This window comes from Phalacrocorax carbo, chromosome 2 (genome assembly GCF_963921805.1).
Source record: "Phalacrocorax carbo chromosome 2, bPhaCar2.1, whole genome shotgun sequence".
Lineage (NCBI taxonomy): Eukaryota > Metazoa > Chordata > Aves > Suliformes > Phalacrocoracidae > Phalacrocorax > Phalacrocorax carbo.
The window spans coordinates 166,604,359-166,631,678 of NC_087514.1; the positions used below are offsets into that span (position 1 = coordinate 166,604,359).

At 48.7% G+C, this 27,320-nt stretch overlaps 1 protein-coding gene across 3 annotated transcripts in view; it reads left to right on the forward strand.

Moving 5' to 3' along the window:
• The window catches only part of PTH1R (parathyroid hormone 1 receptor), a 134,801-nt gene that overhangs the window by 42,980 nt on the left and 64,501 nt on the right, over positions 1–27,320 (forward strand). For all 3 annotated transcript variants that reach the window (XM_064445203.1, XM_064445205.1, XM_064445202.1), the window contains one exon: positions 25,934–26,039. In XM_064445203.1, the coding sequence (XP_064301273.1) occupies positions 25,934–26,039 (106 nt within the window). The remainder of the gene's footprint in view (positions 1–25,933; positions 26,040–27,320) is intronic.

Below are 27,320 nucleotides of genomic sequence, written 5' to 3' on the forward strand. Positions count from 1 at the left end.
GCAGGGGCACAGGCTGCCCAGAGAGGCTGTGGGGTCCCTTCCCTGGAGACATTCACCCCCCGCCTGGACGCGGCCCTGTGCCCCTGCTCTGGGGGTGCCTGCTCCAGCAGGGGGTGGGACGGGGTGAGCTCCAGAGGGCCCTTCCAACCCCTGTGACCAGTTGCACTAGGGATGGGAGCCAGGATGCAGCCGACACCATGATCCCACAACCTGGGAATTGTCGTGCCTCTAGCTGCTCCTTCAGGTGTGTCAGTAAGACACTCTAATGCACCTCCTCTCTGTGAGAGAGATGGTTGGGGAGCTCCAGGTGACCCTGGGTTTGGTGAATCCCCATAATTATTTTTGCTGCCTTGCAAAATAGGAGTACCCAGCGAGCAGCGGGGACTCTGGCTTGATTTAGTTGAGCTGACAGTGATCTAAAGCTAAAGCACTTTTATAATTTTCTGTTCAGGAAATTATAGACTCCACCTCCCCCATTAACATTTTAGACCAGAAGAGATTGATTTAGTTTGTGTTGAGACTTTTTGCTCAGTATTTCTATTTTATTGTAGCTGAAGTGGAAACTAATCCTATTTTGAACTACTTGATTGATTACTGATGAAATCCAGAATTTCACTGTGCATATTTCTGTTAAGCACCAACACAGACAGACATGGGTGAAACATTTTTAAATAGCTCTGGTACTGGTGAAGGGAGGGCTAGAGATGCTTTCCCATGCTACTTTCAGGAAAACCTGGGTATTTGTAGGCACCTAGACTCACACAGAATAATTGAAGGCTTAATCTTGATTTCAGGACCACCCATCACCTTGAACCATTGGACCAATGACCTACCACTATGAAAAAAAACCAAAACAGTAATTTCTTTAAGGCCAGGAGGGGTGCTGTGATTATTTGCTGTATTTGAACCTCTTGAAACTCCTAGGGATATGTAATGTGGGCCAGGCTGATTTGGGGATTTGCCCTTTACCTGAATTTGTTTGCATTTAGGGTTTTACCCTGGGATAATTATGTACTGCTTCTCGTGCTTATTTCTCTATTAATTTGATTTTTTTCCTCCAATGTGGTTCAGCCCTTTTTGCCCAGGTGTTGCTTACCTTGGTAATAAGTCATTTCCACATTTAAAGTAGCTAAAGCATTTGTGCATTGAATCATACCAAACTCAGTTGTGCCACCTTTCTGCTCTGGGCTGTGAGATGCAACCCGCTGGCCAACTCTAAGTCATAGTGACCTTGATGCTCAGGAATGGCCAAGTCCAGCTGTACAGCAGTGATGGTCCTTCTCCCCACCACATTATACCATGGAAACACTACTCTGCCCCTATTTCAGAAGCTCTGCCAGGTGGAAGAGAACATGAAAAAGCAATCTGCCTCTTCACTAGCTGATTTCTTCTTCACGCTCAGCACTGCTGTGCTGCTGATCAAAAGACCATCTTTGGTCACCGTGATCAAAGGGCTTTGCAGATCTCAAGAGACTGCTAAACCCCAGTGAGACACAGAAGCAACAGAAGAAACTAGGATCCAATAGGCAGTTGGAATAATCATTTACCAGCATTTCACATCAGAGAATCGCACAGCTCATTGCTATCCTAACCGCTAATTAAAATTGCAAGCACCCCACTGAGGTGGCAAGATGCATTGTAGCAGCTGGTCAGAATGTTTCCCTCAGCATTTTTTTTTTCCCAATGGAAAAAGGCTTCTTGATGAAATGGGAATGTTCATTGAAAAGCTTTTTTCAAAGGAAAAGAAAACATCTTTTTTTTTCTGTTTTTCTGGAAAAGCATAAAATCTGTCTTCGCCCTTCACACACAGCAAAAATTTAAGCCTAGGAAAAAAGTCAGCTATTCAGGGCAAACAGATTTGTCTAATATTTGGATGCGTATATTTATTTTTTCTAATAAAAAACCTACAAGAGTACAAAGAAACAGCAACATTCCTAATGGTGCCGATTTCTTTTGTTACAGAACTAATTGCTCTTCAACTAGCTCTGTGCCTTTTTCCTTACAGCCAAAAACCACAGCCCCACCAGCAAGGGAAAAGAAAGGAGGACCCCAGAGTCCTGGCAGCAAGTTCTATAGATATTAAAGCATTTACCTAGATCCAAACCAGTGATTCCCTGTGAACTGGCCTTGCATCTCCTAGGAGCGACATAATACTTTGGCATCCTTTTGATTGGGTTTTCTCTTGGGACTCTATTTCTAAAGTTGCCGTCTTGTAGGGACCAGAATTGCTGCTGAGTGTGAAAGAACATGTCAATGTTAATATTGTCACTGACCTTTTTTTGAAGAAAAGAGGCTGAGGATGCAAAGAATATAAGAAACACTCAGCACAGGACCCATGTAGACACCACAGTGTAGTAATTTTTCTGTATGCTTATTGATAATGGACATCTTGTTCATGCAGTCCATGTACATGAGGCATTATTTAGGTTCACTTAAAAGTAGACATTTAAAACAGAGTTGATCAACCATAGCTATAAAGCGCCTGTTTCTCCTTATTGGCTACAAAATGTGCAAAATGTGTGCAGAGCTCAAATGTAGACATCCAAGCTGTAGGTACTCAAAGTTACATGTTGTGAATCCCTGTAATGCCCTAGAAAGACCTATAGCTCAGAATATCTACCTTCCTTTTCATGTTGCATCCCACCAGGTGAGGTTGCGTACCCTTGTTATAGCAGCTTCAGTTTCTTCATACCACTTCACGGACTCACAGACTGGCGGGGGTTGGAAGGGTCCTCTGGAGCTCACCCCGTCCCACCCCCTGCTGGAGCAGGCACCCCCAGAGCAGGGGCACAGGGCCGCGTCCAGGCGGGGGGTGAATGTCTCCAGGGAAGGGACCCCACAGCCTCTCTGGGCAGCCTGTGCCCCTGCTCTAGCACCCGCACGGGGAAGGGGTTTGTCCTCATGTTCAGGGGGAACTTCCCGTGTTCCAGCTTGTGCCCGTGGCCCCTTGGCCTGGCGTTGGGCACCGCTGAAAAGAGCCCGGCCCCATCCCCCTGACACCCACCCTTCAGGTATTTATAGGCACTGATGAGATCCCCCCTCAGCCTTCTCTCCTCCAGGCTGAACAAGCCCAGGTCTCTCAGCCTTTCCTCCCCAGGGAGATGCTCCAGCCCCTGATCCCCTTGGCAGCTCTGCGCTGGCCTTGCTCCAGCAGCTCCCTGCCCTTCTGGAACTGGGGGGCCCAGAACTGGCCGCAGCCCTGCAGGTGTGGCCTCACTGGGGCAGAGCAGAGGGGGAGGAGAACCCCCCTCGCCCTGCTGGCCACACGCCTTTCCATGCCCCCCAGGGCACCGCTGGCCCCCTTGGCCCCATGGGCCCGGTGCTGGCTCAGGGTCACCTCGCTGCCCCCCAGCACCCCCAGGGCCTCTCAGCAGAGCCGCTCTCCAGCAGGTCCCCCCCAGCCTGTGCTGGTGCGGGGGGCTGTTCCTCCCCAGGGGCAGGACCCCACACTTGCTCTTGTTGAAATCCATGCAAAGGTGCCCCTGGTGTAAGGAGGAAGAGGGCTTTACTCAGATCCCGACTTCTATGACAAGCTTGTTTCCCAAGACCCTTACACCCTTTTTGGAAACCCTACTCCAACGCCTTATCTGTGCCTACTTCCATTGCTCCACCATATCTCTACTGTGTAATTTATCCCATTGCTTACTTGATAAGGGAATTTGGCTTCTGGAAATCCACCATATTTACATTATTGGGCTTAAAACAATAGGGTGTATTATTTCTTCTGATAATCTACTTTACCCCACTTCTTGTGCTTTTCATGGAAACCTGCCTGAGCCTGATTTTGCCTCTGTTTATGGTTAGTCTGGAACAGCACTGTCCACTGACATCAGTCATCTGGGTCATAGATGGGTCAAACGAGCATTGACTCATGGAGCAAAGGCATCACACAATCTGCAGCTAGGGCTGAGACGGGACACACCTATGAGGAAAAGGTGCCCAGAGACATCTGTCTTGTGTCTCATAGCAAAAGATCAAGGGGATTTTCTGAGCAAATTCAACAGGGAGACAAAATAAGACATAGAGAAACCTTCAGAGGTTTACCAGACTAAAGAATTTGTTATTACAAGACAGGTATGGAAACCAAGGGCTGCAGTCAGATCCAGGACACTGGACATTTGAAGAGGCAACAAGTATTTTCTGGCCAACAACCCCAAAAAGTGAGTTGGAGGGGAGGGAAGGGAGTTAGGGCTGGAGGGAGTCTATAATCTTAGCCTGAAAGTTTTGAATGATGAGGGGTCGGTAGCCACCTCTTGAAAATGGCTATCCCAGAACATCATCCATCTCTCAGCTTTCCCAAAGCATCTGCTGGTGGCTTCCAGTCTTATCTGTCCTTCAGTGACTTTACACCCTTGGCAGTCACGGCTGACCTTGCTGTAGTGCAAGGCTGAAAAGTGCCTGAGTTAACAAAGGGTCCGTCACACCCCGCCTGCTCCCCTGATCCAGCCCATCTGGGTAGACTTTTGTGAGGCATCTGGCAAATTGCAAAATAAAAAAAGAGCTTTTTGGCCCCAGAGCAGGGAGAGGAGAGGGTCGTGCTCTTCCACAGAGGCCAGCGAGCCAGGCAACTGTCTGACTGTCACAAGTCATTATTGCCAAGTAAAGAGTGTCCCATTTTAGTCCAATAAAGAAGGGTACACAAGCCCAGGCATCACTGAGCCTCCTGATCTAGGATGCCATTCAATGAAAATAGGCCTGTTGGCTCAGTGTCTGCATCCACCGGTGGGTGGTGGGAGCATGGCGATGTCTCAGAGGGAGACCAACGCATCAGAGCTGCAGTGGGGCTGGGGGACAGCGTGGGAAAACCCAGGAGGGCAAGACTTGTCGAGGCCATGATAATAATAATATGTTTTTCCCCTACGATCTATTTAAATTCTATTTTCTGCTGCCCTGCCAGCCTATGTGCAGGACTCCCAAGGGGGTGCAGATTGAGCCACTACATCCTTGTCCACACTAGCCCAGAGTGTGTAAATGCTGTGGGTCTCACCCAGGTGAGGTTGAGTCTAGAAGCAGGGGAAGAAGCATCCTCCTTGAAAGGAAAATAATCAATATCTGTAGGAAGCAGGAGCCTGAGCCACACTCGCAGGGGATGTTGAGCCAGCACCCAGCCATCAGCCAAGGTTTTACCAGTGTACAGAGAATTTGAGGGATGGCTTTTATTTACCCCAAGACCTTTGGAAGGTAAGAGACCTTGGAACAAGCCAGGAGCTTTTTTCTGCAGCATCTGGTGTACAGGTTGGACCCGTTACGCTGTAGGCTGCTCTGCTGGGAGATGTTCCAGGTTGGTTCCACATAGGCATAGTGTGGTCATTTTGAGCTGGAGCTTCAGTGGAGTTGGCAGCTATACAATGCCTGGGGTCATATGACCACTTACGGCCTTGACCTTCATTCCATGATGCAGAAAGACCCATAAGATGCACCATAGGCGCTTCCATCCCACCCACTTTGGTTATGGCCTCAACTTGGGCTCACCAGAAGCTGTTGAACAAGCTCGGGTTTTCTTTCTTTTCTGATAATCAGTTGTTATGGAGTGATTCTTTAGGTGGGACAAGATTCTGCGGCCTTCAGAGCACAGGGTTTGTCAAGTGCCCTTATTTTATTCCCACCCATCAGATATGTGTGAGATTAAGCAGGGGCATATTCAGTAACCTGAGCCCAGACTGACACACTGGATGCTGTTGCAGAGGCTCGTTAAGTTCCTGATTGCTGGTTGAAGGACTGCTGTCGATGCAACAGGCTTTTACTGACATTACTTCTAATCCCCTATGGAGAAAAAACACCTTCAAAGTGAAAACAGGTGTTTGGGTTGATTTATTTTTTCATTGCTAATAGAAACTAGATTGATTTGCAGGGTTTTTACTGTCACAGTGGTCTCGGTGAATATAATGGACACAGACATAGTCAAGAGAAACCTGGTTTTCTTAGAAAGCTTAGTGCCATGAGAGTGCTCTGTGGCTGCTCTCCGGGAACAGCAGCTTGCTGGTGTCAGCTAACCTCTGGCACCGCAGCTACAGGACCCGTAGGGCTCTGACTGCCTGAGCGGTTGTATTTTGCTGCTTGTGCTTATCGCACTGACCCACAGCAAGCAGGATCAGCCCATTGCTGTCTTCTCCAGCAGGTGGTTATTCACATGCAAAACGCATGAGCCTCGTGTAATGGATCGGCTGGATATCTGAAAAGTCCTGGGCAAGCATCTAGTCTTCCAGACAAATGGAGAGAGATTTCCTTCAGGGAAAAAAAAAAAAGAGTGAAGTCACATCTGCAGAAACCTGAATGTGGGCTGGAATGTCTCCTCTGTTCCTGCAGGGCCTTTCTCCCACCATCCCAGGACTAGGACCTAGAATGGATCCATGCTCCCAGGACCTCCTTGGGTCCTAAGGAAATCTATACTCCTGCAGTCACAGAGCTGTTTCCAGCTCTGTGTTTTCAGGTCTCAGATATTTGAAAGACATGCTGAACTGAGTTTCTTTGTTGGCTGTGTCTCTTTTTGCTTGGCACCTTTGCTCCCAAGGATGCTAACAGGAGATATTGTCATGCATTGTGGCAGGCAGTCCGTTAGTCATCTGGGTAAAACTCTGGTACACACAGTAATTTCAGTATGAGATCTCCCTTTCCATTACAGCAGATGGTCTTTGTGGCCCATCTGAGGCAGAAGATGAGATATAGACCGGTTAATTTTCACAAAACCTTCAGGAATCCACTAAGATAAAATGTTTCACTTGCACAGGCATTAAATGATTTGCCTAAGGCCATCAAAGACGACAGTGTCAGAGAAGGGATTTCATTCCTTCTGCACAAGTGGGGAAAAGAGGCAAAGCTCACCCAGCACAGCAAGGAAGAGAAACCACATTTCTGGCGGTCTAGTGTAGGATGGTCCTCAATCAACAGGCCGAATCCACCCTGTGCACATCTGCTCTGATGTTCTCAGTAGCAGCGATGAAGGGAAAGGGGGCCGGTGCACTGCGACGGCACACGGGTTGACTCCCCCACGAGCCTCTCACATCCCGCGCTGCCCGCAAAGCCTCCTGTGGACAATGAAGCGCATGATGTATTACTACAGCAAAAGCTGGGAAGACCTGAGAGTGCCTCTAATGTGATCCCGGAGGGGAGCCAACTCCTTGTGTACTCAGCACGGCTTTCCTGGCACCGGCCGAGGAATGCTGGCACGCCGGCCCCTCCAGAGCTATTAGCGGTGCTGCACACTCCAGGGCTGCAGAGAATACGTGCTCTGTGTTGCAGCCGCCCTGGAGATCCCACCAGGCCACGCTCTTCCACGCCGCCCACCGCAGAGCTCCACCGCACCGGGGTAGGGCTCTGGGTTTCGGTCCTGGGCTCGGGAGGGATTCTGACAAGCCAGAAATTCAGGTCCTCCCCAATCCTTGCTACCCACCCCCAGCCACATCCACCTCCCTTTCCTGCTCTGAAGGTTTGTTTGCGCTTGCCTACGTGCAGCTGAGGAGTTCAGACTAGCACTGAAGCGATGGGAATGTGTGCAGCCCGTCTCGGACAGCTGGCCACCCCAAACACCCTGCACGAGCCACAGTAATTTGCATGTCCTCTCCTGCCAGGAGTCTGTAGCTTGTACTGACTGTCCCCAACACCATTTAGATACTGGACCTGATCCACAACACTATTTAGTCTCTCAGCACTCATGTAGGTACCTGCAGATTTCAGTTCCACTGTGGCTTTAAACCTGTATCTTGCTGGAAGAGCTTAAAATGAAGAGTAAATCACCATGTACCAAAGATATTTTCAACAGAGACCAAGCCAGCCTAGCCCAGACTCTCTCTTTCACAGTTTTCTGCTTTTGGACCCTCCAGTTTTGACTTCAGGCCTGGAAAAGCAGTGAGAGAGACCCAGTGACTACTGCTATAAGTTATATATGAACTGGAAAGGTTCCTGGCTCTGGGTTCACAGCTATATCGGACCTTAAATGCCAACCATGGTTCCTTGGATGCTTTTCACCTGGGTGAAAGACCCCTCTCCCTAGCTCAGTCATTGTGCTTCAGGCATCATTCCCATGTGACAGTTTGGATGCAGCCACCCTCTTTTAGAAGGGCACAAGAGTTTGACAGCAAGGATGTGGATTGTCCCATGCACCTCAGGGGAGAGAACAGCGTCGGACAGTTTGATTCACCCATGCAAGCCCATAGCATCTCTGCTAAGCATGAATCTCTGTCACTTGGCTGGAAGAACACTTTCTGCCCTGGGCAATGTCCGTAGCCGATATCCTGCCTGTGGCTGCAGAAATGCTCAGGCACAGTTGGATGGCCAACGGCCAGCGCAGACAAACGGGCCTTATTTGGGTGATATCTAGTTCAGGGGGTGATCCCTCACACCCAGGAAATGTTTATTTCTCTGCACTGACCTCTAAACCTAGGTGATTTGAATCCCACTTACCTGCATTTCTGGACACACAATAGTCACAGCAGCTTGACCCCCACCATGGCAGCTACGCCCACTGAGGGACTATTTTCCTGACCAAACCCATGCCAGCATCTGTCCTTGCTGTGCCCTAACCCACGTTGCCCTCTGTCACTTGTACCCAACCTCAGCTACTGGACACGCTGCTCAGCATGTCCCACACAGGAGGGAACACGGAGGTGCAGCCCAGAGGGGACAGATATTGCCGCTGTGCTGCGAGCTGTCTGAGCCACCAAGTTTTCTCTGCCTTCAGCTGTGGCTGCTGGCACACAGTGCAGAGGGGGAGATGGCGTTCAGCCCATACCTGCCCGGCCCACAGCCTTGGCACAGAGTGCGCAGGGCATGAATTCCTCGTCTCCCCGCGGTCCGTACGCGGTAGCATCCCACCAGCAGACGTGACCTGGCATGAGTAAATCCCAAACCCTAGTACTGGGGCACCAGGCTGAGGGATGTGGGATGGACTATTTGCAGTAGAAACATCTCAGGAGCACCCACCAAACCCCTTTATGGACATCAAAGATGGGAAGAATGAATTTAGCTTCCACTTGATTTCTTCCCCACATAGGAGAGACGAACGGAGGGCTGCACCAAGCCAGTTCAGTGTTGTGTCTCTGTTACATCTGTGTATGTGTCGCTGGCTGGGGAATTGCTGGGACTGGAGGCTGGACGCGTCTGGATGTCTGACACTGAGAGAGAAAAACACACACAGGGCTCCGGAAAGGAACGGGTTCGCCTGACCTAAAGGCTTTGTGGTGCCCCAGGTCTCCAGGCTGCAGCAGGGAAGACGTGCCAAGATGTTGCCTCCCTCGCAAAATTCGTGGGCTGTGTGGGGCCACGGTGTGATCTTGTGTTTGATCACTGATCAGGGCTCAGCAGCCTGCTGTAAGATGAAGAGCTGATGTTTTGGAAGCAGAAAAAAAAAGAAAGAAAAACAAAGGGAAGAAAAAAGAAATCAATCTCAGTACAGCCTGAAGCAGCTGCATTGGAAATTCAGTCAAGCCCTTAAGCAAAAAGGCTGATGATTTGCCAATGTGAAGGCGGAGGAGCAGCAATTAGGGCTGCAGGAGCTGTTTCCTCATCCCCGTTGCAAGCAGAGCTCCCCCCGACACCAATGGAAGAGAGCTTAATGCTTCTGCAGCTCGTTACTGCTCATTGTAGCTGTCTGCTCGGGAGTCTGTCTTTTCCTCTCCTCCCATCACTCCCTCTCCCGGTGAGAAATATACACACAAAAAATTTAGAGGTAGTCAAAACAGATAAAGCATGGAAAGGTGAGAAGGTTTGCTGGGGGAAACTGAGGCAGAAATGCTGTCACCTGCACTCACTTTTCAAACTCCCAGCGATACAGATGTACTTACCCTGAAAGCTTAGATTTCCAAAGGTATGTAAGGGCCTGAACGTCTTCCAAGTTTAATACGAAATGAGTAAGGCAAGATCACCCCGAACTCCCCGCTGAGGCTGTCTTGCCTCTTGGCAAGTGCTCTGCGCCGCGGGTGCTGAGCTGTGGCTCGTTAGCTGAACCAGGGCTAACAGCTGGCACTGCAGGGTCGTGCCTCTGCCAGTCAGTGCCCGGGGCTGCCCGCCATCGCTCGTGCTCCCAGGTCCTGGCCCTACTCCTTTAAGTGCCCTTATAGGCTGCCTGAGCCTGGGGTCATCTCCACATCTTATCTCCCGTTTGGCTGGAAATATTGGGCCATTCAAGGCTTGAGAAGTACAAGGAACGAGACATAACTGCAAGGGCAAGTGGAATATAAGGGGATTCAGATGATGAAGTGGGGATGTCCTCAGTGTAGTACCTTTATATGAAGATCTAGTCCATGAAGTCAGTGGATCCTCGAGCATGACATACTTCGTTTTACAGCCTGGAATTACTCTCTCCATCATTTTACCTCTTTTGTCCAGATCAACCTCCTTCCTTTCTAGATGCTCCTCAGCTCTGGCTTGAGTTTTCCAGTGGTCCAAGGGTGATGCTTCAGTTGAGGCATGCCAAGGATGATGCTACACAAAAGCATCTCCAGCTGGCCTTTTCTCTTCCCTTGAGTTAAACAGCAGCCTACACAAAATTGTCTCTTGAGAAGTCCTCATAGGTCTCTGGCATAACCATTCCATCTCATCAGGAAACTGAAATCTCAGAGGATAAATTACAATGGCAAGTCCAAAGCCTGGGAGCCAGGATCCTGTACAGCAGATCTGGAAATGGTCCTTTCCAGCTGGGATTGACTGACAAGCTCAAGGCTGGTAAACCTACAACACATACAGGGCCATTCACCTCCCACCCAGAGTTTCGGGTCCTTTCCCGACAGAGGTTGCTTCCTGGCTGCTTTACATGCATGTGGTTGCACCAAGAAAGGCAGTCTGATTTTTTATGTACAGCCAGGGAGATGCTGAAGTGGCATCTTAATAGGGTTGCTTCCCACCTCTGGGAATCCATAAAAGATGGAGGCAGCTGATACACCACTGTCTGGCCTCCACCTGAAAGCCAAGACCAGCAGGCAGCAACAGCTGGGCCTTGAAATGCCGGCCCATGAGTTTGTTTGATGAACGTATTCAAAAAAGAGAAGACTTTGTTTTGTCAGGGCTTTCTTTTAAGCAGGACCTGACCTCACTGCTAAAACAGCTCCATGGCTTGGATCATGCATGCCAAAGAGGATGCTCTGGCTGGCATCTGACCGCTCAGCTGGCCTTGGGGATTCAGCGGCTGTTGTTAGCGGAGTTGCTGCAAGTCAGGATTGGCACTGTGGATGGGGTGTTGGGGGTGACAGCAGCCTTCAGTCCCCTCTTCACAAGTATTTCCTTGGATTGTGTTCATAGCTTAGCAAAAAGCCCAGCAGTTTGGGGTTACTGCAGGTGATGGTGGGCTGCTCTCCACCTCATTTCCCTCTGGGACCGGTCCAAAGTCCCAGTGTTTCCTGTGACAAGGACAAGGACGTTTATTTTGGAAACTGGAATTGCTCGACCTGGAGAGACAAATCCTTTGGTATTAGTTTCCTGCACATGCAGCACTGGGGCCTCCCTTGCTGGGGTCTTGGGACATGCAGCTGGGCCATCACAGGAGGAGAAGGGGGACCAGCAGCAAGAGCCCTGTTTAGGTGTAGAGGACTTAGTCACCATGTTCTCTGGGAAGTTGGCTTTATACTACATTTTTTTCCATGACCTGCTTGCAAATCTCCATCTTGGGTAGCTGTAACTGTTGGGGTTTGGTCAAGATCGCAGCAAAATGCTTTAGTGCGTGAGCTATTGCTTTGGCAGGCACCCTCAGAGAGCACGAAGGGTTTTTCTACCCCTAGGATTTATCCATGGGGTAACCGAGTCACCAAGAAAACAGACTATTGCATCTGCTTAGCTCCTTTCACTGCAGTACAGACACCTCTGAAGGACCCGTAACAGCAGTATGTTCCTGACCGCCAGTACTTTGACTCCCAGCCCCACACACTACCCATTGCTGTTCCCCATAGCATTATGTCCCTTCCCACTGAAATCCAGCTTGATCAGTCCCATGGCTGGTGTCAATCAGCTAGGACCTGCTGAAAATGGGGACAAGGGGCTGTTTTGGCTTTGTCCCTCACTTCAAGTAAGGAGGACCAGCCCTGATGGCCCCACTGTAAAAGCAGCGTTCTCCTCCCTATCCCAGCACCCTAAAACCATCCAGCATTATTTAGGCAACAAAGGTTTTTAAGTACTTGATTGCTCTGTAGGTAACAAATTCCCTCTCTCACTCTCCGAGTTCAGACTGAGGCCAGATCTGACTCAGGTGCCCAGGAGGGTATTTCAGCCTCCAGCTTTTGAGAGATTTTTTTGCAGACACACACACATGACATGCACACAGAAACTCTTCTTTGCCAGATAACACCTCCTGGGCACTCAGCCAACCGCTGAGTGCTCGTCCGCTTTGCCCAGGTCTAGGCAGCGTGATGTTCCCATTGAAATCTAAGGCTGCCACTTGCTCACCTCAGAGGAAAGCAATAAGACCTCTAATAGCTCTGTTCATAATAAAAAGACATCATTTCTCATGGTTGTGGACTAGGAAAAAAGCGAGATGTTGACAATCTTTACCCTCTGATACCTTGGCAGATCATAACTGCAGAGAAGTGAGAAGAAAATCATTAGGCAATTAGAGAGGAATATGGAAAAAATCAAGTGAGAGGAGGGGGAAGCTCAGAGGCTGGAGCAAGTTTTGGCTCTTCATTTTGCTTCTTCTTCAACTCTGTGACAGCCTTGTTCATGCTACTCAGATAACAGGGACAGCAGCCCTGCACGCTGCTGCCAGGAGACACATTAATCAAGCATACTTGTGATATTGTATTTATCAGCTATGTGAACTCCACCTGGCCCCGTACAGCTGGCTGGTATCATCATTACAAGCCTACGGGGGGGGAAACTGAGGCAGGAAAAAGGGATTTCCCTAACTGGACCCCAGTAGCAGAAGGGTCTGGTTTTCCTAGACCATGACACCAGCTCTTCCAGGTCAGTCATCTGAAGGGTGCAGAACACCTAAGTGGACATGACCATGAGCTGACGCTGAAGGGGTTATCTCCCTGCCCACCCCCTCTTCTTCTGCATTGTGCTCTTGCAGTGTAGATCATTTGAAGACCTGGCTGCACAAAGCCTGCTCACCCAATCTTTTTCTTACCCTGCTTTGAACAGTTAGTTTGACCTAGTTGAGGTCCTGAGGTCCCTTCCAGCCTGAATTGTTGGAATCTGTGCTCTAACAAGAAAATAACCAATCCCTTTCCCCCAAAAATAAGATCTTTCCGTCAGAGCAAACTGCTGATCTAACTCACCCATGGCCATGCTCGCTAGGTACGATGCAGGGGATGGGGGACGAAACGGCCCCATTCAGCGTAGTCACCTCAGATGAACTGTGGCATCAGCTCACTCCTTGAATCTCAGAGCACTTGGCATCAAGAGAGGGATCTGATTGCTCAGGGTGCTCTGTCCTCTCTTTATTATTCTGCAAGCTTGGGAGCCTCAGAAAGATGAGGGCAACGCTATCATCACTTACTGACAGCAGTACTGAAACTGCCCTTAAAGCATCTCTTGTAGATGGCAACCCAGGATGGTAGCTGCTGTACCTACACAAGGAAAACTGATGGTTGAAACAGATGAGCCAGGTGAAGCGAAATCCCTCCCCCAGACTGTGCTGTGAGTGACAACTGTTGTTACTGAAAGCAGAATAATGTTACCTTTGCAAAATGACACCGCGGAGCTGGCCCCACTGTCGGCTCCGGAGCGTAATCATCACGGAAAGAAGCAGGGAGGTTGTAGAGAGGATGAGACCTGACCCACCACACTACTCCATGAAGTTATTAACTGGTCTCCGTATCCAGTCTGGATGGGTACCGTGCAAAGGGCCCAGAGCCACCTGCCATTGCCAGTAGCACCATACTGGTCAGGCTGATTTACCCCACTAAGCCGGGCATTACAGCAGAGGCTCATGGCTGCCTGGTGAGCTTCATCCAGCCCTGGCAGGGAGGGGGTCATGAGAGAAGGGATGTCTGCGTTGTTAAAGGTCCAGGCTCAAACCCTGCCATGCTGCATGGTACTTGTGTGATCAGTGGTGGCAGACAGTGAAACGGGGACTGCTGTGACTTAGAGGGGACATGGTTTAGCTTTTTCAGGCTGAATTCACCCCAGGCTTCTTGTACACTCAGTGGAAACATAACCAATACAGCTAGCAGAGTCCAGAGCATGATCCGTCTCATCCTGGTGTCCAAGTCCTAATGCAGAGCAGAACAGCGGCTCCCTGAAGGTGCTTATTTCTCTTCTAAAGAGACCCTGAGTGTCAAGTCCCAAGGACGCATCTGCATTTTAGATGCTTCAAGTTAAGTGAGATGTCAGCAGCCCATATCACTGTGTGCCTCAGTTCCAGCAGTTGGTGGTAGTAGGGGCACAGCTCTACCAGAAACGAATGCAGAGCAGCTCAGAGACGTTCTTATCAAGACCTTTCCATCAGCCACTGGATCCAAAACCTTCATCCTGACATAGCAATTCTGGCACACTCTTGGCGAAGGAGCGCGGCTGTGCCTTTGGGCATGGCCAGAGAGCCAGAGCAGCCTGACACCGGGAGTGCATGAGTCTTGCTGGGGAAACAGAGCATGGTTTATTGGGGATATCTGATTTTCTTACCTCTCCATTTGTCAGAAAAATTGGGATTCTTGTCACTTTTTTTGGCAAATAATAAGAAGAATAAGATTTTCACTCTACATCTGCACCTGGGGGGAATTTAACGATGTTATAGGCAACATTTTAATGACTATTTCACAAGCAATATAGGAAAAGCTTGTTTTGGCTTGATTTGAAAGAAAAACAAATATATTTGTATGCCCAGGGTTGGACAAGTACATACAATATTTGTTATTCCTATATATGAACCTGTATTTTGTCTAATTTGAGCATCTAAAGACTGCTGAGGTGTGACGAGGCACACCTGTTATTAGTACTCATGGACCAAAGTCACCACAATTTTTTTCCCTAGTATTACTAGTTAATAATAGGGAATTAATTGTTACTACTTAATAGCAGGTGTTTACTTGTAGACCTTTCTTTTAATTGTTGTCTTAAATGCCTTTCAATTAGACACTCCACTGGGAGTCTTTCATTCCTAAGCCTTAACGGTATTGACCTAGTTTCAGACAAACAGTGGTAGCTGTGAAATGGAGAGAATCCCATTTCTGTGCAGTTTGGGGACCTGAGCAAAGGCTGTTGGCATCCTCCCCCCAAGCACATTCCCATGGGGCATATTGTGCTTTATAACCCACAGCTCTTTTGCTGCTGGTATGAGAAATAAAAAGTACTCTTTTTCTTGAGCTCTAATGTCGTGATTTGATATAGGTCTTTCCCCTTTACTTCTTATCAGTACTTTGCACCGTGGGAGGATAACAAAGGAATATGCGTTAAGACAGCTCTGTTTGTATCCTTGGCTCAGCTGATTGCAACCATCTGTCTGGTCTGAGGACAATTCTGAGTACTCGAGTAAAAGACAGAACTCCAACTACCTCCTCCAGGGAGGGTATTCCTAGAAAAGCTTTTAAAAAATCAGTGCCTGAGGCTTTGAGAACCAAGAGGCAAAACTAAAAAAAGGAGTTGGTTTTGAGAGGCATAAGAGAACTGAGGAGACAAAAGGGAAGGAGTTGGACTTTCCCATGAAGAATCAAGAAAAATACACCCCTTCTGTTGTTCTGTCCAAGTGACATTATCTGTCCCATAACTGCAACAGACTTTCCTTAAACAATTTCAGGACCACGGGGTCTGTACTCAGGTGATCCTCCCTGCATCTGTGGTAGGAGCATGGGAAGGAGGAAAGAGGTGCCCATTTCTGCAAGAGAAACCCTTCTGTGGCTTTTTGGACTCTTGCTTTGCAAGACAAAATAAAATGCAAAAGGAAAAAGAAAGAGCAGAAATCAAGCATCACAGCTCTAGTTGTGAAACAATCATTGTAGACAACAAGGTATGAAACCAAAACAAACCATCTGCTTTTGAAGAATGAGAGGAAAAGAGAAAGAGTGAAACCAGCATTGTATCTAGGCTCACACGCTGAGAAATGGGTGTGTGTGTGTGTGTGTGTGTGTGTCCTTAAAGCACGCTTTTTATCATCCTTTGAGGATGAGAGAAAGGTACAGGTGTGAGCCAAGACATCAAAACACAATGTCAGGGTGACCTCTATTTTCATTTACGGCTCTCCCAACATTTCAGTTGGTGGGACACATATACAGGGCTCTCAGCAACAAACAAGGGGACCCCAAGTCACAGGAGGGTCAGGCATCATATTCAGCTGCCAAGCAGGCACCAAGGAGCAATCTTGCATCCCTCTGGCAGCTCAGAGGGCACAGAACTGCTTTTCTAGCTTGGGTTTAAGCCTGCAGCCCCTGCCATGGTCTAGACAGAGAGGACGGTCCTTGGGTTGTGTTGATCTGAAGCTTGGATCAGCTGAGACACTTAGGTTAGGGTTTGCCTCATCTCACATGAAAGAGCTGGAGACGTGGATGCCTACAGCTGAGCAAGTCCTTCTCTGGCCCACTGTAGAAGACGGAAGAACTGGCAGTTTCAGGGTGTGATTCATCTGAATGTTTTAGACATTAGCTTTAGGCTCGGATTAATCATTCCTGACTACAGCAATCCTGTTGCACAAGAGTGGAGTCTGATGTGTCTTATTTATGATCCGAGAATATAACTCAAATCAGTACTGATTGATTGCTGCTGATCTCTCTACTCCAGCTCCATCTTCTAATCACCAGGAAGGCCACCTCTGCTTGGGCAGCCCTGATAAGCAGTTGTGGTGAATTTTCTTCTTGCTTGGAAGGATCTTTTTTCATAGCTCAGCCTATAAGGATTACACCTCATTTGCTCCAGGGGTGTAAAGCAGGAGAGCAGGCAATCATTTTGGCGAGACAGATGTTCTCCTATAACGCCATGTCCTGGAAATGCGCGATAAATGTCAGTTCTCCTTGATAAATGATATATGCTGACTGTAAATCATGAGATGACTTAGTAATAGAGGCATTAGCATGCCAGGATGGCTAAGATGGGAGATCCATACATGTAATCAACTTGATGAGTTTGCAAGTGACAAGGATGATAAAGGTCATCTTCTCTTGATGTCATGGTATCCCCCCATCCCAAAGAAATTTTTTGCAATATGGTGATAAACGCAGTGGACATCCATGTTCAAATCAGTTAATTTCCTTTGGCATGAGTTATCATGAGTCTGCAAGTTGTGCTTTGTCCAGGAAGATTTTCTTCCCACTCTTCTTGTGCTGCTTGAAGGATGAGGCTTCCCCAAGGCACAGTGAAAGCAAAAGGGATTGTAAGGGCATCAGAGAGACGAGCTCAGCCTGTACTAATCCCAAAGAAACAGCGAAGGGATGCAATATTCCCAGTTCTGCCTAGCATCTTTCCATGCCTACTGGAATTTTTCTTATTACAGCAGTCATGGGAGAACTATGCTGAGACCTGGACTCTATTAGACAAGTGTGGAGAGAGTGGATTTATGATTGAGAGCAGGAGCGTGTCCTTCTCCTCACAGGGCAATGAGGCACTTAGAAGCAGGAAGGCAAGCTCCCCAAAAGTGTGTAGACATCTCCTACACATGGGAGGTCTGGGCCTGAGGGTAGGGTGAAGAGCGGGGACCAGCCAGCCCGGTGAGACAGCCCTGAACACAGCATGAGGTTATTCAGCTTTCTGTAGCTGCAGTGCAGGATCCCCGAGCCTGGTTAGCTGAAGCAGAGATGTCCTGTCCACCTGCAGTGGTTTGGTGATGTGACCAAGGGATTAAGGCAAAATCACCAACTTCATTTACCTTCTGTGAGGCTGGGCAAAACAGGCAGAGGGCAGAGCAGCTTGTGAGCTAACCTCTCAGTGCTTCCCCAGCTTGTGGCCAGGGTCCTGGTGCATCAGGACCCAACCAGCTCTTCCTTCTCCTTCACATCAACTCCTTTCCCCCACCCTTTCCTTGATCTGGGTGCCCCTTGGGTCTCCTCCTCCTTTCACCCTTCTGTCTTCACACCTGCTTGGCTTGATTGTCCCATTCTGGTGTTTATAAACTCACTCTCTAAAAGGATTAAGACATCTCATGAGGTTGATTCCCATCCTCTGTAAGCGGAACGTGGCGAGGGACAGACACAGGCATTGCTTCACGGGCAGGAAAGCAATGCAGAGAGCTCGGCTCAGCACCCACCTACCTGAGCCCTCAAACCTGAATCCCCGCCGTTGTTGCAACATCACCACGGGTGATATTTGGCAGGGGGAGAGGGAGATGGGTGCTTGTCCATCATGGGGCACAGCAGGGGTAAGAACAGGGGCTCTTGCTAGGCTCACGGCTGGTCCCATGGCAAGTGGGTAGATCTCTTAGCCCCCCCGAGAGAAAGGCGTTGCTGCTGTTGTACGCTCGCCCCGCCGTTTGCATGCACCGAGCAAAGCACCCGCAGCCGCCGAGGGGAAAAGACACCAGTCCTGCTGCAGCCGCCCACGCAAGCAGCAGATGGGGCTTCAAATCTGCTTTCTCATGCCCGGACCTGGCCCGTCCATGAGCCCGGGGTCTCCTGCTATGAAAGAACCTCCCTTCTCCCATCCTCTCCACCACTCCGGTGTCCTGAGCAAACCACAGCTCCATAGCTTTTGCGATTAGCTGCTGGCAGTGGATTGTGCCTCTGCTGCTTTTGCTACTGTACCTCCGGCTGGGCCAACTGGCACTTTGGCTTTATTTATTTTTAAACCTTTCCAGCATTAACCTGAAAGGAAATAGGTTTCAAACCACATTTTTTTCCCCTAAAGTTGGAAATAATGCCTATTCAGTTAAATTAAATCCCTCAGGGCAGAATAAGTACCACTCCCTGCTCTCCCCCACCTCAGTCAGCTCCTCTTTGGAACAAATTGTCCCCAGTGAATTTTGTTGGTGGTGGTTTTGTACGGGTTTTATGCCAAGGCACTGATAACATCCAGGCAGGCAGAGGGTAAGAAGCACAGAGGTAGCAGGAAATTAAGAAAGGGAATTAGATTATTTGGGCAGTGGGCAAATCGAGCATTGCCCAAATTAGAAAAGAATAAACATCATTTATCTGTATTTACTCTGCTCGCTCGCTCTCCATGAGGGAGATGCTGTAAACTGTCACTGAAATATGAAGTGCCAGACCCTCACGATCCAAGCACAAGTTCAGAGCAGCTTTTAGTGGGTGAGGGATGTATTTTGTCTGAGCTGACAGCTTCCAGAGTCAAGTGGTGGGGTCACGATCTTCTTCTGAACCCAACAAGGAGTTTTGCTTGCCAGGGAGCACGTGCCCTGAGTGGCTGCAAAAGTCAGCAAGCAAACCCAGCAAATCGCAAACATACCTGTATTTCTTCTGTGAAATACAGCCAGACACAGGGCACGGTTAATCACTGGTTGAGTTGCAGCCAGGCAAATCCTACTTTGCTATAGGACTGGCAGCAGACCCAGTAACAGCGATTGCACAGGGTACATTTTGTCCAAGACAGCACATAAAAATCCCTGGTCCTCCCATATTTGCTAGGGTTCATCTGGACCCAAGTGAACCAGCAGGGCCCAGTGGCTGGGAGATGCTTGTACAAACACTCATTTTTGAAAGTCTAGGAAAACAGAGAAGATAAACCACTTGTCTAAACCCAATTGCAAAATAATCAAGAGAATCCATCCTCTCCCATCTAAAGGAAAGCAATTCCATTTATAAAACACAAGGGTCAGCATCTCAGTTCTACACCATCCCATGACCAACCTCATGCAATTATTTGTATTCCCAACCACCTCCACCCTGACACCTTTTCCAGCTTCTGAGCAATTCCCCATCGCCATGAGCTCCTGACTGGCCCTGTTTTGGCTCAACCCATGGTGAAGGCTACATCAGCTCCTGCCAAAGGCACCTGAATCCTTACTCTGTGGAATTATTTGGTTGTGCCACCCTTGTCTGCATGCCTGGCATCAATACCACATTGCCTTCAGCCCAGCCTGATGCTCTGATATCGGTAGAGGTACACTCACCTGTGGCAGCTGCAGGTCAGATGTTAGATTAGACTTGGTTAATCTCCTAATTCTAACAGCCATCTCACCCCTTATAGAACTTAGGAGAGGGTTTGCTCCATCAGCAAGGCTGGAATAAAGCTCTAATTTCACTTCCTTCCCGCTCACGCCCTCAGCTCTGTTGCAGAAAAAGGACTTGGTTTATGACCTTATATTGCTTGGTTTGGTGTTTCAGTTAGACCCTTCACCCAGCTCACCTAAGGCACTGTTAAAGGAAAACCTTAGAAGTTTTGTCAACACTCCCCAAAGCTGACTGTTGGTCTCTGTGTCCCCACACCAGTCCATCAGGTCTTCACAAAAAGTCGTCACTACGATCACCCTTCCAGAGATGATCACCAAATCCAGCAGGGCTGGTTTGGGGTGCAACCTACATGGCCAGCCCCACCTCTGTCCCGCCTTGTTCCCACACCCTTGGGACCCTTTTCCCTCCATATCACCAGCACTGACGCTTTCATTTTCACATTTCCCTTCTTTCCCCTGAGCCCCGCTCCTGCCTGCACCCCCATTCCTGCTTCACACCAGCGATTACCTGGTCTACTGCTGTCCAAGATGGTGATCACCAGCAGTCCCTTGCCTTGGGCCCATCCAGCGGCTGTGATGCTCTCAACCCTGACCAAGGAATTTGTTTGCCTTTAGCTATTTTTTGAGCTACTGCCAGGGAAGTTTCACAAAAAGGATAGTGTTATTTCTGAAAATGAGTCCCATAAACAAGGATGAATATGACCTCCCCGTTGAGATTTGGGGTTTACTTTAGTGGCTGGGAGATCAGCCAATGAAATGGAAATACCAGAAAACATTATCATAATTACCCCATGGCCTCCTCTGGGGGCAAGGGAGAGGGGGAAAAAAAAAAAAAAAAGCTGAACTAAACTGATTTAACAGCCTCTGGATAGCATTGTCGTTTCACCCTTCCCTGCTTGGCCAGCCTCCTGCTCTGCATTTCTGCTTTCTCTGAACAAGGGGGAGAAAAAAAAAACAAAAAACAAAAAAACAAAAAACGTTCCTAGATCTTTTCCCCTGATGGAACTTTTTTATTATTATTATTCTGGCAAAAAAAAGTGTTGGGAAGCCAAGAGGTGATAAATCTTGAGAAAGAGCAGCAGATGGGTTTTGATTGCAAAACTGGGGAGGCCAGGGAGCAGCCCCCATCCCTTCCAGCTGCACCTAGTCTGTAAGAGCAGGAGTGACGGGCAAAGCTACGTGTGTAGTGCCCAGCCTGTCTGCATCCCTTGAGCTTGTACAAATTTGATGCCAAGAAAGCTTAGTGCAGGAATTTATGCTGAAGCAAGTTAGGGAGGGCTCATGAAAAGGGATTTGCTGTCAGCTCTTTTAGAGTGATTAACTTCTGCAGGGGCACGATGACCTCATACGTCTAAATAGTTGGATGTGGGAGATGAACCTGTCTGTGACACTATTTCTGACAGCCCTCAGATGCTTCTCTTGGCCCCGGAGCTCATGCCAGCAAAAGCTCTGCTCCTAAACTCCACAGATCATCTCAGTGCTGCTAAAGTGACCAATTACTGCGGTCACCAGCTGCCTGAAGGAAAAAAAAAAAAAAAAGAAAATAAAAGGGGGGGGGAGAATCCCCACAGCTGATCTGATTTATTTTAGGTGGTGGTTTGAGAGTGGAATGAATTTCAGATGATCTTTGTATGTAAATACTCAGTGACTATAAAGGGAACTCTGAGTGAGTACCTTGGATTGGTAAATCTCGTCCTGGATGGCTCCAGCTGACCAGCAAAGCAGGTATTATGTGGGCAAGGACATATGACGCTTGTTCCTTTCTGTTGACAGGTGTTGGGCTGCAAAGGGGTGGGCTTACAGCAGCAGTTCTTGGTAAAAGATGAGTGAAATGTTGAATATGCAAGTCTTGGTGAGTTGCGGCTTCTAGTGTTTCTAGTGCTTCTGATCTACTTTTTCACGGTCCTGAACAGCAGGTGCAGAGAACACACAGGTTGCATCGAGCATGTCAAACTGGGCCATACCTGGAGTGTAGATGTATGTTCCTAGATGCTCAGCAGGGCACAAGGTTTCTGTGCCCTTGGAAAAATAGAAGGCCTATAGGTATGCATGAAAGTAGCCTTATTCAGTCAATCTTCTGTCCTAACAGGAGCTGCCAGCTGAGGATGTTTAGAGAAGGAGACAGCTCTTATGGTTGTCGCCTTCCAGCTTTTGGTGATCAGCAGTTTAGGACCTTCCTGCATCAGAAACTTGCACCCAGGCTATAGTCTTTAACAGCTACTGATGGATTTGTCCTTTATTAATTCGAATCGACTGAGGCGATTTGCTTACATGCATTTCCCTGTTTCTTTTAGACCTTGTTTTCTTCATCTTGTGCCTCCCAGGTCTCAAATTCTACAAAACTGTGACTAATTTGCCCCCCTTCTCTGCATCACCCGGCACCTTACAGACACCTCTCCTACCACTATCTCCAGCCCCATCTCTCTCCCAACCCAAGGGATCCAAACCCGCTCCGAAGCAGAGGCTGCTCCACCGGCAGTAGCTCCCACCTGTTGCAAACTCCTGCAGCCCATACTTCAGCACTTCGGAAAACGAAGCCACTTATTTCGCTGCCTAGGAATATTCAGATTCCAGAAGTTGGCATATGCAGCTGCTAAAAATTTTAGCAAGGCAGTATTTTTGGATCGGGTTTTGAGATTGTCAAAGAGAAAGTTTTGCCAAGCGAGATCCAAATATGTCTAATATTGTGAGTGGATCTGTTTCGCAAAGAAAATGTTCCTGTGGATTTCTTTTAACCTTTGACAGCTAGGATGGAAAGAGAAGTAGGGCAGGATTGTCTTAAGATCAGAAGACCCAGAGCAAGAAAATCAGATGCACAGGAAAAAGTGGTATTGAACAGTTAAAAGTGCTCCAGCAGCTGACAGGTCCAAAGTTGCCCTACAGTTTCCAGCCATGGGTGTCTGCCCTGTCCTACCTGCTGTTCCTTGAACCCAAGGCTGAGCCATGGCAGCGCCTGATCCGGCAGCATACTGCTCAATGCTCTGGCCCTGGAGAGCTTTCAGCTGACACATCGAAATGGCTCAGCAAGGGGTTTGACGAGGGAAGGAGGCGAGGGATGGAAAGCGGGCTTGGGACAGGAGGGGGTGACGAGTTCAGTGCCACCATCTATCAGCCCAGCTTTACTTCGGTGTTTAACGTGAGTTATTCACAGCGGCAAAGGAGAAGCATTGCCAGACTGTGTGGTTTTCCTACAAGTCTCCTGAGAATAGGTGTCTCCTTCAAGTCACAGGATTTAATGAAAATCTCTATTCTTATTCAAATATGTGTTTAAGTACGTGTTTTCGCCTCCTTGACCAAGGAGAATCACAGAAAGATGTCCCCTAAGCATATTTCTTAGCATGTAATCTAGTTTTGGGGGAGGGGAAAGAATGGGGAGCTAGTGGGGGGTTTTTAAAGGTCTGGCAGGTTTTGGAAATTTAAGACCAGTAATCAGGGCTCAGGAAAGCTGAAAACCTGGACTGCGTTCAGAGCTCTGCCCCAGCCTTTCTGCCCAGCTCTGGGCACAGCACTCAGTGGCTTTCTGGGAAGTAAAATTTATTTTCTGTGCCTGGCCTGGAGACCATACATCCCGCTGGCTGGGAGCTGCCCTGCTCCCAGAGCACAGCCGAAGGAGCCTGAGGACTAAGCGTGCAAGGGATGAATCATTTGAAATGCCTGAGGTCGGATTCTACTCCGGCCACTATAAAGCCAAACTAACTCCTCCAGCTTTGGTCGAACCACTCAGGGTTTGTGCAGATATAAATGACAGCAGGATTTGACCCACAGGTTTTATGTTTCCAATGAAAGAGTTGAAATGCGGGATGTTGCCTTAAATGTGGACAGGCCAAACATCTGGAAAGGGATGGCTTTGTTTCACATTAACGTTAATGTGGTTTTGAAACGAACTCCCACTCCAGAAGGCTTTTTAGCATGCATTTTTTTTTTCCTAGGACATGAAAAACTAACTTCTGTTTTACTCAGAATCCCCTTATCAGATCTAGCTATCCATCTGCGTGTCCGTTACCACACCAGCTGCTCAAACATCCACCGTTCCTCTCCATAGGAACACATTGAAATTGAACCTGAGGTTATTTCTAAGCCTGGATTTCATTAACCCTCATTATGTCATTTGTAGTAAGTCTTGCTCGAGAACTGATTGGCGTTCAGCTGGTTTATCTTAATTGCTTTCCAAAATGAATTAACTTAAAATGAGTGAAGGAACCTTAATTCTGAATAGCAGTGGTTTGGGGGAGTACAAGGAAACATCATAACCCCCCTTCAGTCTGTGCTTCAGAGGGTTTGAGACAACCAGCCACCTCCATGGGCAGGCTCTGCAGCCTATGGACGGGTTTTCTTCTCATCTGCAGATCCCTACTGGCTTCACAAGGTTTTGTATTCTTTCCTTTGCCTGCCTGTACTGCGCATGGAGGTTTAGGTCTGCTCCATCGTCAGGATGTGGAGCGCTACCCATCTATGGCTATTTATCCCAACTTACTGCATCACTTCATTCTCTCAGGCTAGTGCCTTACCGACGTCCTCGATTCAGGAGCCCTCTAAGGCATTACACGTGGCTCCTCTGTGCTTTGAACCAGCTTTGAGGTGATCTTGTGGATAAGGAACCCTCCCAGAAACTCTTCTGCTATGACTGGCAGAGTAGCGAGGCTGGACCCAAACCTCAAAGGTTTCACAGGGGTGGTCAGAGCCTGCAAGGGAGCCTTGCCAGCAAAGGGACATAGTCCGCAACTTTTCTCACCCCCCTGTATGCTGCAAATCACAAAGCACCTACAGGGTTCGATCTGCATCAAACTAAGGCAGAAGATGAATGTAGGAGAAGGTTAAGTGAACTGTTTGGTTGTTTTGTTGTTGGGGTTGTGTTTTGGTTTTTTTTTTTGGGGGGGGGGAAGCAGGAAAGAACAAAGGCAGTATCATCCCAGTGTAGCTGCGATGGGTACAGTGAAATTTCCATCCATTCCCGCCAAACTGAGCTGGGAGAAAGTTCCTCCTAATCTCAGACTTTCTCTAGAGTGGGACCGGTCCTGGATGTCTGAGCAGGACACACAAGCTAAGTACCCAAGAGGCACAGCAGAAAATTAAAGCAGCCGTATTGCATTAGATCAAAGCTCTGTACGCTCTAACCACCAAAGCATTCACAGAACAAGCCTTCCCCACGGTTGTACCCACAGCTTCCCAAGGCCAGCCATGCCTCACGGGAACATGCCAGCTTCACGAAGCAAGATTATTTTTATTTTTATGGCAAACGAGTGCCTTTGAGGGCTGCATATCACCACATACCAGCAAGCAGCGAACAGAGATGGGTAAAAGAGGCTCTGGGTAAAGCGCCCTCCCTGTCCCCGCTCTTCTTGTCCCTTGACCTCTGGAGACCTTACAGGAAGAGAAATCTAATCTTCCCAGGATGATGCTCACAGACTCTTTTCCCTGAGCCTTCAGTCTTTGGGGGTGGGTGGGGGGAGATGTTGTCAGCTCACAGCCCTGCCTAAGGCAGACCCCTCTGCACATGTTCCTGGATTTAGGTAGGGTGTTTATGGAGCCTGATGCCACGTGACTGAAGACCTGCATGCAAGGGTGGAAATAAAATAGCACTGCATTGATGATGGCAGGTTGCAATTCTTGAGAGGAGTCCTTGAAGCAATATAATTTACTAGGATTTTTTTTTTTCCCATTCCTGCAAGCTGGGGCACACCACCCCAGAAACGGCTGCCTTCCTGCGTGTGCATGTGTATGATGTGAGCACTTGCGGTGCGCGCTTGGCCGTGTACGCAGATGAATCCATGCGGCACCCTGTGAGAGGTGCTGCTTGGGACACTGATTGCTGAGCAAGCTGAGACACACAGAGCAAGGCTGGTGGAGGAAACTGCTGATGCAAAAGAGATTTTTGCATTCGGATCACCTGCATTATGTCGGCAGTTTGTGTCCCGATGCTCTTCTCATGCTGAGGTTTGACCTCATTTCTCCCCATCGCTGCAGGTGGATGCTGATGATGTCATCACCAAAGAGGAGCAGATCTTCCTACTGCTAAAAGCCAAGGCTAAGTGCGAGCGACACCTGAAAGCCAAGGTGCCCAAGGTGCATGGTGAGTGTTCCCACAGCAACCCAGACTGCTTGGCTGGGGCTGGGCCCCTCTCTGCTCCACCCCAGCCCTTCCCCTCAGCCCCATAGGCAGAGCTCAGAGCATGTGCGGGAGGCAGCTGAAACAGGCCCAACATACCGTTTTTTTTCAGGTCAGACAATGGGGAAGAGCTTTCAGCACAAGGTGGTGGGAAGCCAAGTTGTTACCCCCTCTTCCTCCAGAACTCCAGATGCCAAGGGGTCAGGAGGATGCAAGAGTGATGGTCATGGTCTTACAGCCCTTATTGCTATACCCAAAGCCCAGGCAAAGCATGGGAGATAAGCATCAACCACCAGTTCTCCCAAGACCCTTTTCAGTAAGACACCAGTGGTATGGGAAACAAAGCACCCTTCCAACACCCCTCCTCTGCTTCTCTCTGACATACTCTTGGTATATTCTCCTCAAATGGGCCCAAGCTCAGCTAAGCCTCTTTCTTCCTCTTCCTTTCTATTTTGGGCTGCAAAATCACTACCAGATGTAGGGTTGGAGGGAGAAGGAAGGGAGAAAGCTCTCTCATGTGGGTAGCAAAGTAATCATCCCCCATTGGTTTCTTTCATCAGTTTCACATGTGCTATTGGCATGGGGGCTGTATGCTGAGGCACCCTGCACCCACCCAGCTAGTCCTGGGTGGGCATCCTGTCCCATCTCCCTCTATTGCCTGAGAGAAGGGGACAATTCAGAATGCTTCCCACCTTCCCCATTGTATCTCAGAGATCTCTTTTTCCATAGCCAGCACTGTGGGAGTACCTGGAGGAATCACCAGCAGAGGGAAAGGTCCCCAAAGCCAGCTGTGACTTTTAGAGCAGAGTTGCCTGACCACCTGGTGTCCCTCTCCTGTTGGAAATGACGGCAAGGGGCCATAAAAGCCCAGCTTTCATTTTATTCCAGGCCTCTGGCTTTACATCAGCCAAAACCTCAAGCCACATCCTCTGTTGCTTCTTTGTCCTGTTCACCCAATGCCCAATTAGCACCTCATTAAAAAACACATGTGCAAAGGCATTTCCTTCTGTTGTACTACAGACCACCTGCCTACCTTGGGATGCGGTGATATCAGCCAGATGGTCTTGCTCTCACACCCTATTTTCTAACTCTTCTCTATGAGACTGTCAGCAATTAGTACAGATCTCTCCTTAATTGGCAGTAGCAGCGTTGGTGGGGCTGGGAAGATGCATAAGACCGACAAGCAGACTTGAGGTTCTTTACAGTGGTCAGTTTGGTAGAGCAAAAGAATCAAATCACAGGGCT